This window comes from Struthio camelus, chromosome 4, assembly GCF_040807025.1.
Source record: "Struthio camelus isolate bStrCam1 chromosome 4, bStrCam1.hap1, whole genome shotgun sequence".
Classification (NCBI taxonomy): Eukaryota; Metazoa; Chordata; class Aves; order Struthioniformes; family Struthionidae; genus Struthio; species Struthio camelus.
In genome coordinates, this window is record NC_090945.1 from 67208036 (window position 1) to 67222010 (window position 13975).

The following is a 13975-nucleotide window of genomic DNA, read 5'->3' on the forward strand; positions in this document are numbered from 1 at the left end:
TACAATAAAGTCATTGTAATGAGACAGAACGAGTCTTTTAACATTGCAAAGACTGTTTTGGCTGGAGAATCTAATACCCTAGAAGGATCATATCCCTAAAGGACAGTATAGGTGTAGTTTCAGGCCCCATGGGGAAGTTCTGAGACCGAAAATGGAAAATATCAGATCCTTTACTCCTAGTGAAAGGATTTGGGGCTATTGTTTTTCTAAAAATATAATATTTATTGTTTCCTTAGAATGCACTAGAGAGACGAAAAAATTCAAAGACTCATAGTAGATCCAGTAGCAGTGCTCTGACTGGAGTCCTTTCTGCAAAGCAAGGTATTGCATAGATGCAGCATGGTGTTGCACATCTTATTAATGAGTTCCTCCTATCGTACCTCTCAATTTCTATTACTTTTCCTCACTAACCTAACCAAACCAAAATCTTTCTTCTCTTTCTCGTTTATTATCATGTGCTAATTTTTTGTCCTTTTCTCAGTTGACTTGATGATATAAAGTTTCCCTCCTAATACCACTTCTCCTTTTGTTACTCTTTTGCCATTCATTCTTTCCCCAGTCAGTTAAATCAAGTCTGTTTTTTCTTATCTCTAAGCCCCTCTGCAACTTTGACCCTGACAAATCACTTCTTTATTCATCTCTTTGCTCTGATAACAATGACAGTCCCAATGCATAGTCTAGTAAAAAATAGATTGGGGTAGGGGGAGGGTTCTAAGTTGGATTTTCTGCTCCTGTTCTTGGAAGCTTTAGGTTTACATGTTTTGCAGGAATCTTGTTGCCTCATGTTTCTTCATGAGAAGGGAAACGGAGTAATCCCTTTTTTTCTCCCTTCAAACAAAAATTCAAGATTAGAAAAGAGGAGGAAAGCAGAATATTAGAGAAAATTCTTCTCTGTGCCAAACAGTGTCCCTTACACCCTATTGTTTTATCTTTCTTCATGTGTAGGTACATTCACATATACAAATGCACATGAGATAAGTAGTGTTTGTCATTGTGGGTTGAAGCTCAGTTTCCTGGTTTTGATTCCTTGTGTCCTCTTCTCTGTTTACTTGCATACATATATATAAAGAGGAGAGGCCAGACTCTAGTTACGGAAGTTAATGGTGCTAGTGAACTTGCTGATGTGGTTGAGAAGTTAACAGGCTCTAAGCTGCAGAGGAAGAGTTCACGAGTAGCTGTATTTTCACATCAGTCTGAAATAACCTGAAGGTTGTAATAATTCTAAAAAGTAATATAAAAGCTTCCTTGTGGGCTTGTGTTTTAATGTAGGAAGGGAGAGAAATACCCGACTTGTACCAGCTATGTGCTTTAGTGGCAGAGAAGAATGAGTTTGTTTCCTGCAGAGCAAAAATTACTTTTCCAAAAGCAGAATTAAGTTACCAGAAAATGTGTCTGTCTATGCTTGTTCTAGCAATAACAATCCGCTCAAAAAGCCACCACCTTCATGCCAGTTGGGTATTATATTTCTGGTCTTTGTTTTTGTTTGTTAATTGAAGGAAAATCTTTATTCATTTAAGCAGTGAGAATAGTTCTTTTTCTTTAATGCTGAGTAAATGATTGTGCCACATCTCTCTGCATGATAAGCCAAAACTCATTTCTGTTTTTAATGTTGTAGTCCAAGAATTGTTGTCGGAGGATCAAGGCTGTAGCCTGCCAGCCACACCGCAGTCCATTTCGGATCTCAAATCACTTGCCACTGCATTGCTGGAGACTATCCATGAGAAAAACATGATCATACAACATCAAAGGCAAACCAGCAAGTAGGTAGCATGGCTTCTAAGTAAAGGAGAACTTACTGAGCTATGAAAAAGTCATAGTTTGGCAAAAGTTTTAGGGAAATGGGAAAGAAGGTCCGTTTTCTGGAAGATCCATTGTCATTGTTAACAAGTGGGCTCTTCTGTTTTGAGAACACAAAGATCAGCTATGTGTTTAGAGAAAAACTAGATTTTAAAAACAAAGTCTGGGGTTGGCAGCATAGTCTCTCAGCCCCTGCTAGGGAAGGATTGGGTGACTGCTCAGATTGAAGGAACCGTAGGAAACCATTTAGTTTCTAGGAATGCAGAGGGAATTCTAGCAGACTGTCTGTAGGGCAGGCTGAAGAAAAGCTGCCAAGAGGAAGGACACCCTTGAATTGGAGGATAAGATAGCTGCTGAATTTATTGCTGATGTGAGAATTTGCCAAAGAGTATTGGTGGGAATAGTAAGTGTTGCACCTCAGAGTCTGAAAAGACTGAATGTAACATTTGACACAGGCCAGGAGCCTGTGGGTCATACAACTGATAGCCATCGCTCCTATGGTTACTTTGCCAAAAGTTTTAGGAGGTAAACACACTTGGATTGCAACTGTGTGATTTTTTTTAAAATCTGAACTGAACTTTCAAGGAGAATTTGTTTACTCTTAACTGTTCTACTAATCAGTAGAATTCTTTGTATCCTGCACAGCACCTATCATGGCAGAATGTAATCATTTTTGACACATTTTCTGATATTCTGACATTATTGTCCTTATGCAATGTATGAAAATCAGAGCTAGGAAGTGTGCCTTGATTCTATGCTCAGTTTTTTTGCAACACTGAGTCACTACTGGTAATCAGAGGTTATTCAGGCTTCTCAAAGGCACATCAGGACCAGATGCCAGAAACAGGCAGGCATCTTTCATGGAAGGAAGGAGTGCTACTGAAGTAAACTGTATTGCACTAGAAGAGATGATTCATTTTGAAAATTGATAACTCTGATACTAGGCAGAATCCATTGCATATTTCTTAGTGATGTGGCAACAGACTTCTGTGGAGGAGCAGTTTATAGCCACTCTTAAATACTCTTGAGAAAGCAAATGCCTAATCAGCTGAAGGGAGACTAAAGCAGTCAAAGTGTAGCCTGGGTCTAATTGGTGGCAGCTCAGTAACCTCATGTCTGCAAGCATGTCATGGAACAGGACTTCCTGTACTGAGAAGTGTTAGTGAAGGGGCTAATGCCCTGTTAAACACCTACTTACTCCCTTATTACTGCTAATGTAACACCTGAAGGAAAACATCTAGAGAATAATTTTTATTATTCCAGGTATAATCAATCTTTGCATTTTGCATCCTGATACTGTGCCATTACTTGGTGTTCTTGTTTGCGTATTCTTGCCTATAACTGCAGCAAATGTCTTCCTTAATATTGTGTCGTTTTTTTGATCACATGCAGTCTCTTGCATCTCTCAAATGTATCAATGTGATGATGGTTCTATCCCCCGATACCACTCTCTCCATTTTAAACTATAAAGTATGGGTTTTCTTAAGCCTTCACAAGGAGATACTGTTCTTTTATCTCCTTTCCAAGCTGGTCGTATATAGCCAGTAGAGAGTTGTGTGTGTGCACAAACTAATATTGTGTGCACAACAGAAAGATGAAGTCATAGAAGGAGATGACAGTCCACCTCTTGCGAGTGGGGGGTGCTCAGAATTTTGGTGTTGTATTAAGTTTAGGATGCTTCAGGGGAAAAAAAAAAAAAAAGAATAATAAATCTTGGGCAAGTTGAGTGAAAAACCTCAGAAACACTCCTGTGTAGTATGCTTATCCTTTCTGTTACCTCTGGCTTTATCTGGATTTCGGACGCTTTTAAGGAGGTAGGAGGAATCAGACCTACTTCAAGTAGAAGCATCTGAGGTGCAAATGAATTACAGTGGAAAAAGAGAAATGCAGGCAGGACATCAGGAAAAAAACATCCTTTATTTGAGGTGTGTTAGTTGGTTGTTTGGGACACTTTATTTACAGTGTAAAAAGTTACCAGTAAAGATGACTGACTTTTGAAAACGGAGAAGAAACAGCCCTGCTGTTGGAGAAGGTTAGAGTGAGGTCAGTGCAAGGGTAAAGCTGGCAAGTCTGTAGAGAAACTAGTACTAGTAGAAGATCCGTGTTCTTGTTTTGAAGAAGTTGTTCCGTTCTAAGTAGGGAAGTTGCGAAAAAAGCGAGGCTAGAGAGAAATGAAGGGACAAAGGTTTTGCCTGAATAAGAAGGTAGAAGTCTTCTCCTTTATCCTTCTGTCCTGTTTGCCTGGCTTTCCCTGTGCAAAGAGCATATTCAGAGGATTACTCATTCAGACTGTTGGGTAAAGAATGTAAGATTCTATTGGGTAAAGGATATGAGCTTTTGGGGTGGTTGTTTCATTCAGGGAAGAAGTTTTATTTCTGATAATTGATAGATAATTGATCAGTTAGTGATTCTGTTACCAGTAAATGAGAATCTTCAGACCATAGGAACTCATTTGCCTCCGAACAGTTAACCTACTCTGAAGTCAAAACCTGTTTTGTTGCTTGAAGACTGGGATATGGCTATGTAAGTTTACAATAAAAGAGTGGTAGATGTGCTTTTTGATTAACTGACACTATAACAGGATAATAGTTCTTTTTTTTTTTTTTTTTAAGTTAGATTAGATTTTGGATGTACTGTAGAAGATGGCTTTCTGCTGTTACACTGTTGTTAAAACCATCCACTGCCACTTGCTCTTGGAACAGACATGCTTTTATTGGCTTTTGTTATGGCTGTTTTTCTAAAGATGTGGCAAGATAAAGAGAACTGTAGGAATATGTACCTAGGAATTACCAGCCTATATCCAGCCTTTAATGTTTTCAGCCCCGTGTTTAAACAAAAGAAGTGTTTTGTGAAGAAAGAGGTCAGTTTCTACAGGTGATTGGTAGCTACTACCGCTAAGGTGTAAGCGGTGTCCTACATTTTTTCTCACAAGCGCATCCACTTAATTTGGAAAGGTAGTCGTAAATGAGTTCTGCATGCGGTAAGGTATTGCAAGATTAAATAATTACAGAAAGGCGAAAATAAACAGCTCTAACACTGCCCAGAAAAATCTTTCTGGCTTCCACCAGCAATAAATAGTTTATTAGATGTTCTATTTTAGCACAATTTGTTCGTGAATTTGCCAGCACCCGTGCAAGCCGGATGAGTTTAGAAACTGCTCTGCCACTGAGACATGTTGCACTCATTTTAACATCTTTAACTTGGTTGAGCTCAGTCATGGCCAAAACAACAAAAAGAATTGTGTCAATCTTTAGCCGAGTAAATATTTCCACGTCATGTGTAGAACTGGATATGCAACAGTGACAGGCCCTATTTACAGATATTTGGGTGATTGTATCTGTATGAGGGTATATGCCTTCTGTAGTAAGATCCAAATTAAAGGTGAGTTGCGCAGATCTCAGATGCTGTAAATCAGTGCATCTGCCTTGAGGTTATGCCCAGGTATGTAGGAAGGTACGGGAGAGCTAGGAGGGAGCTTCTGCATTTGGGGAGAGCGTTGCTGCTGTTAGGTGAGCAACAAGAACAACAGATTTCTGTAAAACCTCACCCTGGACAAAGGTTTGGACTAACTGCCATGTTACACTAGACACAGGACTAAATGACAACAGAAATAGCTATCAGCAGCTTTCCCAGTGACATGATCCTTTTGTTTTAGCTGAAGGATCTATCTGGTCCATTGTGGCTAGAAACAGAAAATAGATTAGAGCGTTTGATGCTATCATCCCATGCAGCCTTTTTAAAAATACCTGCTGACCTTCGAGGCCAGTACAACTTAGCCTTCCCAGAGCACGTACAGAGGTGGCAAATTATTTGGAGGCTCACAGGGGAGAGGAGTAAATGGGACCAACTAAGCTGTGTTCAGATCTGTTTACACATTTATTTTTCAAAAAATATTTATGCGAAGTACTCACATATTTATGTAGGATTAATTTGTCCCATAGCTCTCTGTGCAGATGATATGGGATGATACTAGGATGATACTCATCACTGAAAGTATTCGCTCGGTGCCTGAATGGAAGGACCACAGTTAGGTATTGGCCCCTCTTTCTGGGGACCACTGATCAGAGGCGCAGAACGATTCTTGTATGTGGGAGCCTGCAACAAAGGTTAAAAAATTGCTCAGTGCCTCTTCTGAGGATCCAGTAAGAATTATCAGAATACATTTGCTCGAAAATCCTGAGAAATAGTGCGGCACACCTGATAAATGAATTATAAAATTTAAGAGAAGCAAGACAAAACAGGCTTTGCTATTGTTTACTGGAAAACAAGAGCAGTGATGATGACCCTGAACTTCAGCACAGGGTTTAGTAGATCTGTTCTGATATTGCTAGCATAGAGTGGGAGCAATATCTTTTTCCCCTTTCCTGCCCTAGAGCTACTGGTAAATTATTAGCATGACTGATGACAAAATTTGGGGATTTTGCTGGCAAAAATGCTAAATGCATGACTCATTTGTGATGGCTAATCATTACCCCATGAGGTTTGTTTTGCTGACTCTCTTGTTGCGCTAACATATAGAGAAAGAAGTCTTGCATGATCTCTCCTTGTTCCTTGCCGCTTTAAGCAAGGGGAACTCGTTATTTTTCAGATAACCTTTAGTGGGCCCTTCAGGCAGGGAGATGGAAGTCATCTCCGTGCGTCAAGGTAGAGCCCCTTGAAAGTTGCTCTCTGCCTTTCTCCGTGAGCTCCGTTCCTCTCTACTGCTGAGGCAGTGGCCTCTAGATGTCCAGTGGCTGAACAACAAGGAGACTGAGCCATAGATTGGGATGTGGAAATAGAATTATGAAGACTTGAGTCTCTCATACCAGAAGGAAGCATTTTGAAGGCAAAATCCAGACTCCATCAGTTTTGATTGTGATTGGAAAAAACAGTAGTAGATCCATCATAACCTTGATGGCCTGTTTAATTACTGTGTTTCAGAGGAAGAATAAACTTAACTGCTCCCAAATGTCTTCTCTCCTCTGCTTGCAAACATCATGGGCTGTTTGCACTTTAATTGTTACAGATCCCTGCATATCTCAGTGCTTTCTTTGATAATTATTATAAACTTTCCCTTTCCCTTTTTATATGAATTCTCTTTCTCATCTTAATGTTTTTGTAAACTTTAAAACAGTTGCAGCTTTTCATTCCATCATTGCAGAGCCCTCAGTAGAGATTTTAAAAAATTTTTGTCCTTGTTAATCAATGTTTCCAGCCCCTTTGATTTTTGCTACGTTTTTTTCCTGTCTTTCCCTGATTCTGCCAACTTGTCAGTAAATGACGGTCCCAGTATGCTCCTAATGTCTGCAGCATAAAACTGTAGGTGGAGAGATTGCCGTGCCGTGTTACACAGCTCTGGTGGGCAGGGAAAGACCCTGTTGCCTTGCTGCGTTGTAGTGTGCTGCTCCTGAGCATTCAGTTCAAATTTACTGACTTACCCTGTTGCTGTAATTTGATGAGTGCAGTTTACTCTCCATTATCTCTGCTGTCGTGTTTAGAATTGCTGTCTTGTCTAAGTTTCTCACTGCTTGGGATTTCTTTAAAGACTTCTAACTCTAGGAGACTTGGCGTTGCCTGTGAGAGGAACACTTTCAAAAATTGATTGCAAAAAAAGAGCTTTCTTTGCAAGGTAAAAATCAGCGGATCCTGGGAGAGAATTAAGACTAACAGTTAAATCCAGCAGGAGAGCTAACCGCGAATAGCATTTATGTAGGGATCAGATACAAAAGAAGAGATGGCCCAAGAAGTGCTCTTAGTGAAAACTAAGAGCGGGCGATAAGGGCTATAAAGTGTTGGAAGCTTTTTACTAAGGAAGAAAACAGAGTTCAGAACTGAAAGAAAAGATGCAGTGGAAAAGCTATTCCTATTAAGCAATATCAGTGCTAGACAAACCTCTGTGAATAAAGCAATAGGCCAAATTGTGTCTCAAAACTTTGGAATCAGTCCAGATATTGTCTTGAATTTTACCTACTCTGTCTGCATAGCTTTACCTCCTGATTTCAGTCTGTAGAGAAAATAAAAGTCGCCTGAAAAGGGGGTATTTGCAGGTAAGGAAATGGAAATAACTGTGAATTGCTGTTGTTGGACTTTAAAGTAGAGCACAGGTCAAATGTCCAGTACATCCTAGACCACTTTTTTTTATCACAGGATATTAGGCAACTGTATTTCACTTTCTCAAGGCTTTGGGAGAGGTTATCCATTGCCATTAGTGCAAAGAAAAATGTTGATAACTGTACTGCACTAAGTAAGTAACACCGTAAAAATTCAACTGCAATCATGTAAGCAATTGAGATTTCTCATTATAGTGATCTAACCAAAGCCCATCTCAGCTAAATATCCCTGTTTTTTTGCTTTCTTTTTTTTTCTTTTTTTCCAAAGAATTCTAGGTAATCGAGTGGCAGAACTGGAAAAAAAGTTAAGAACTTTGGAAATTGCTGGCTTGTGGAGTCTTCCAGGTTAGTAGAAATTCATAAGCACAGCTCCCATTATTTAGTTTTCAAGGGTATATTTGCATTTAAGAAAAGCTAGACTATATTTTTTTTTTAATGCCAGTTATTTTGCAAGTGTGATGTTCAGCACATTCGCAAAATTAGAAACCTCTAATAAATGTAAAGTTGAAACCAAATATCACTAGACTCTTTAAGATCAATGTCAAAGATGTATACTGCATAGTTTGAGGACAAAAAAAAAATTGAACTATTTTATTTAAATGCTTGTATAAAATGAGATACACTCAGGATATTAGCCATGATCTTTTTCAATAAATTTTATTCATTAATTTTGTACTTTCTGTAATTTCCATAGGGTTTATTGGTGTATTTTTTCTTATTTTTCTGTAGGATCATAAACTCTGAGAAATTGTAAATGTAAAAGATCTTAAATTTTCTAGCTCTCTCTCTAGAGCAGGATTATTCGTGGCAGCGTCTTCTTAAATCTTGCATTTGGTTTTAAATTACTCAAGTAATGGGAGATTAATCTCTTTCCTAATAGACCTTGCTGTTACGAAAATGTGCAATCTTTAATTTGCATTTAGTTTTTGCTTCTTTTTCTCCCATTACACCTAATTGTATCTCCTTCAACCACCGTAAATTATTCTCCTCTGTTGTTGATATTTGCACTATTAGGCGTTTTTGTTTACAGTTTTCAGTTGTTACAGTTTTCACCAGTGCTACTGGAAGTGGGAACTAATGTGCTTCTAGTTTTTTGACTCTTGTGTTACTTAACACTAAATTTTCCATGCAGAAGAAAGCATTGACAAACCTGAAGAGACCTTGTGACAAACCTATGCTGGTCAACTTCTTGGACTGATATGCTGTATCTTATGGGTACTTTAGCTTGTCCACTTTAGGCCTCTCTGAAGTTTCACCTTTTTGGAATTGGTTCTGTCTGTCATTGTTTCTTCCCAGAACTGAAGGTCCCAAATTTGTTCCCATGGAGTGCACTTTAGTTAGTCACCTAACGTATGTAGTATGATGAGCGCGTTCGTCCCTTCCCACCTTTTTCAAGTGCAGGTGAAATATTTTTCCAACTCTGCTAATACATTTTGTACATTAGTACAAATGTACATCATAAACTTACCAGTTTAATGTAGTGTAGGGTTTTTTCAAAAATAGTGATCCATTCATATACTAATAAATGCAGTGTTTCTAATCTTTGCAAAATGTGTTAAAAAGAATGTATGGAACAATGAGAGCTTCTTACTCCATTGGCAGTCTATTTAGGTAAGACATCAAATTAGTATTTATACAATAACAACTGTTTTTTTTCCTTCCTTTCTTTTGCTGCCTGAAGGCCTGAGCTACAATGTCTCAGTGGGATTTGGGAGTAGGTTCTGTTTGACATGTATATTTTTAGTAACTGATGTTGGCAGTATGTTAAATATTGTCACTGCATGTAAATAAATGGAAATGTTATCTGAACATTTTTATGTCTGTCAGATTAAGGTGTCCAATTGACTAAGGTAGATGACCGCAAGGGAAAAAAGAGGCTGCTGTACGAGACAATTCCTTTAAATTGAGGAAAATAGTGACAAAAGATCATCTTAAATAGTTGTAATGGAATTTTACATTGGGTTGCAAGTTCTGTTGAGCACCAAGGTTTGTTGGTTGATTTACTACTTCCCTATTAAATCAAGCGTGTACTTTTGTTTGCAAGTGCAGTCTGGTCCCGAGGTGGTCAGAAAGAGTCTTGCAACACCTGGTGGGTCACTAGTTTTCAGAGCACTGAAACCTTCTGCTCCATAAAACAGCAGCATGTAACAAATAACGTGGAAACTATCATAATGGACTCGGTAGCAGAATCTTGGCTTGGATGAGAGGCAGAAGGTGAAGAGTATCTCATCTAGTCAATCTCAAGTCCAGCGAGAAAAATATCATTTGATTATGAGTGGAACTTTTTCTTACTGGAAAAACATACACATGAAAGCTGATGTTCAATCTACCACGGAAGGAGGTGCAATTATAAATTGCAGGTTCTTTACGTGAAGTGAATGTTTCCCCTTAGGCATCGTTGTCCATATATCATTTACAACATGCGCCATCACCGTGATACTAATATGTTCCAAATACTTAGGAATAGTGTTAATAAACTTTACCCTACTGAGGAAAGCTTGATCACTTCTAATTTTTTAGTTAGCTAGCATATTTGTCATCTCATTTATGTGCAATGCAAGAATGAACTGTGGGGAAACTAAGTCAAGAGGATCTGCATATTTTGTTTTGAAAATGGTGAATGTGGTAGCATAAGTTCAGTTTCAGGAGAAGTTCCACCTGCCACCAATTTCAGCTTCACTTGTTTGGAAAATGGGCTTTAACTAAACCAATATCTTATGAGATTCATTGTCAAAAGAGAGAAGGCTTGGGCACAGATTTGTCTCTGGCTTTCTTTTTATAAGCCCACTTACCTTGAGAAGGAAGCAAAGAATGTGATGTTTGCAGAAGCATTTCATTCTTTGTTTTGTGTTAGGTATGTTGCAGCTGGTTCAAATATGCATGCAAAATATGTTAAGCATATTCAGTGATAATACATAGTAAAGGCCAGTTTATTGCTCTCAAAATTTGATGTTCAGATTTAGACATCCAGATAAGTGATTCTCCATTATTTTAAGTCATCATTTCCTGAAAAAATCTTGATTTTCAGTGAAAAAAGCCTAAGAAAAAAATCATCCATGACTCAGCCTTTTTCTTTCTGGGTTTGTAGGAGTGTTTCAGTACTCCTCCTTGCTCTGCAGTCAGTGTGGAGCAGTTGAGAGGTAGCATTCGTAGACTCAGCAGCTGTTGAGGAAACAACCAGTTACAGTTGTGCGGGATTATTTAAATGGAAAAGAGGATGTAAAAGGATCCCCAAGACTGGGAGTCCTGTGGAGAAGTTTGCTTGTCCTGGAGAAGGAAGCAAATTACTGAATTTACTCCTGTTGAGGACTTATTTGTCTGCCTGTTTTGAGATCTGCATGCTAATCACTGAAGTCCTCGAGAAATTCATTAAATAGAGGAACTCTGCACAAAGCTATGTAAGTTATAAAATTCAGTTTACCCAGCAGCTAATTGAATTTCCTATGTGTAGTCCAACTTCAGGTCATGATTCACAGGAGGCAGGTCAGCAATAGCCATGTCTCTCTTTCATGAAATGACATGAATCAGTGTTAATAAATAAATACAAATTCGACTACATGGGCCATAGCTGTTGGTTAGATGTGTGGATCCTGAGCTTAGCTCTGTATTCTGTAACTAAGTCAGTTTTCATAGAAAAATATTGTGAAAGTGAGTATGTTTACTGTGTAAATGCTGGCTGAAGTCAAGAAGTTTCTTTTCCAAAGCTTGTTTTGGAAGCTTCAGGGATTCCAGCTCAGGCTTTACTTTATTATTCTGACAAAAAAACACTTTCAAAAATTCATTGTTCAGATTAATCTTTTGGAATCTTGTTCTGTTGGGTTTTACTGGATCTTTTGGGTGCATATGAACTTACATGTGTGAGTATCTATTGGATGTTTTCATACCACTGGTTCCCTGTCTAATTTAGTTCTTCTTCCAAAACAAAATTCTTTCACTGTTACAGGAAAGTGCGTTCCCTCTTCCAGGGGTTTTTGCATTTTGAAATGGCAATTGGGTTTGTTTTGCCTTGTTTTCATTTTTCATTTATTTACCTTCCATTATGAATTCTTTTATTCCACTTTATTCTTTGCTAGTTCATCTTACAGTGTTGTTATTTGCTATAGCAAAGGTAAAATGCTCATGCATCCTTGAGAGTCGGATCAAGACTTGAGAAAAGCAATGTTTCTAAAGCATTAAGTGCATTCATACTGCTGCAGTATGTACCCAATGTGTTAAGGATATTTTAAAAAGTCCTTAATAGCTTCAGTATCAAGGTGTTTCCAGCCACTGCTTTCTAAAATACAGAGATTGGGGTAGTCCAGCTGGGCTCCATGAGAGGAGCTTGACTTTTATTGCTTCGCAGAAGGTGCCAGAACTTTCCCGAAGCGGAATTTATTCAGGATACCTCCTGACCTGGTGCTCTTCGGAAAGTCTTTGTCTCAGATGGGTGATTAGATTTAGGATGTTGGCTTAAGGGGAAATGTACAAACAGATTTAGAGGGGGAAAGTGATGGTAACATAAATGTCCAGTCTTAGGGAGATAAATAGAGCAGTAGCTTGCCACCTTTGCAGCCATTACTTAGCAGCTGGCAGTGCTCTGGAGGCCACACGGGTGCCACGGTTAGCTGATCTTGCAGATTTCCTGCCAGTTCCCCTCCAGGTTTAAGGTAGTGTCAATCACTAAAAGACCTGAGAATCCTGAATAGCGGAGGATTTTCTAAAGGATCTGCAGGTGTTGCTTTCTCTACTGCTAAAACATTTAAAGGCTCGGCATCTACAGCAGAGTCCTTAGCTGAAGAGTTTCTTGCACAATTTTCTCTACAAAAGAGCTGGAAACTTGCCCTTTTCCATTTGGCTTAAAACAGAAATGCTCAGAAATGTTTTTGGAATTGTCAGATTAAAATCCCTCCCGTTCCCTGGCAATGTATGTGTGCTTGCCTGCCTCTTAGTTATAATAAGCTTTTTGCTTATTTACTTTTTTTAAAGGACATTGTAGGATAATATGTGTATGGGACTGTAGTGCAGAACTACATTTGTGATGTGAACAGGTGCATCACTGAGGCAGGAAACGGAGAGTACAGAGTCAGTGCTGAATGACAGCCTGCAAATGATCCATGTGTTAGTGTAAAGCCTTACCTAAAAATACTTTTTGTAAAAACTTCTGGTATGATCAGATGATTAATATGCTGAATTGTATGGCTAATACAATTTGCTGAATACAGCATCTGGTCCTTTTACAAAGTTTGTCCTTTACCCAGTAGTGTGGGTAGAAACCTGCCTTTGCTGTGTTTGACTTGTGCATTTCAGCTGCAGTACAGAGGGGTTTTTTCCATACTGTGGAAGGATCATTTGAGATGCTTTTCCTGTTCTGTGCTTTTTTTATAGCACTGCAAAAAAAATAAATAAATAAATTGTAGGATCTGTTTGATTATCATGAGTGAACAATGAATGAAGTTGGTGACTAAATGGTTCTAACATTTTCTTTGTTTCAGGTGGAAAGGATACTATAACATTCAGTGATCCAACCTTGCCTGTTATACAGCGGTCTAGGTCACCGTTGTTAGCATTTACGGACAAGCCACAGCAAACTGAAGTACAAGGTGAGTACCGGTAGGGTATGGAAAGTGATGACAGTTGAGCACTCTTTTCTTTCCAAATAAAAAGAAATAAATTTTCATGCCAGGGTAGCAGAAGGCAAAGTTTCGCTGGTTGCAGAGACTGAATAAATCAGCCACAAGTAAAATGGATAGATGGTCCCAGTAAAAATAGCAGAGACACCACTGAAAAATGACTATTGAATAGATTACACTGTGCTAGATATCAGATCTTACACCTCAAAGAATTTTCATGCCAGATAACTCAATACAGTGAGAAGTTATTCATGCCATCTATGTTACAGTTAACTGCCTCCTGCTCTTTTTCCCTTCTGTTAAAATGCACAGTAGGAAAGCAGCAGGCAAAACTGGCTTAGCACTTTCCTGCAGTATACCTGATATCTGCATGAAAGGCTTCCTGATTGCACCTGATAAATTGAAATACGCCACTCCTTTTTTGCAGAGAAATTGACTTTTCTTTTATAGTCTTGAATGTGTGTTGTTTAAAACCCTTCC

The 13975-nt window shown here is 38.6% G+C and overlaps 1 protein-coding gene across 7 annotated transcripts in view; it reads left to right on the forward strand.

Moving 5' to 3' along the window:
* CCDC149 (coiled-coil domain containing 149) overlaps positions 1-13975 on the forward strand; it is a 53300-nt gene that overhangs the window by 31221 nt on the left and 8104 nt on the right. For 4 of the 7 annotated variants that reach the window (XM_068943270.1, XM_068943267.1, XM_068943268.1 and 1 more), the window contains 4 exons: positions 237-321; positions 1616-1760; positions 8155-8231; positions 13358-13465. In XM_068943270.1, the coding sequence (XP_068799371.1) occupies positions 237-321; positions 1616-1760; positions 8155-8231; positions 13358-13465 (415 nt within the window). Of the gene's footprint in view, positions 1-236; positions 322-1615; positions 1761-8154; positions 8232-9567; positions 9601-13357; positions 13466-13975 lie in introns of all 7 variants that reach the window. The other 3 variants (XM_068943265.1, XM_068943266.1, XM_068943269.1) reach the window with 1 other exon arrangement.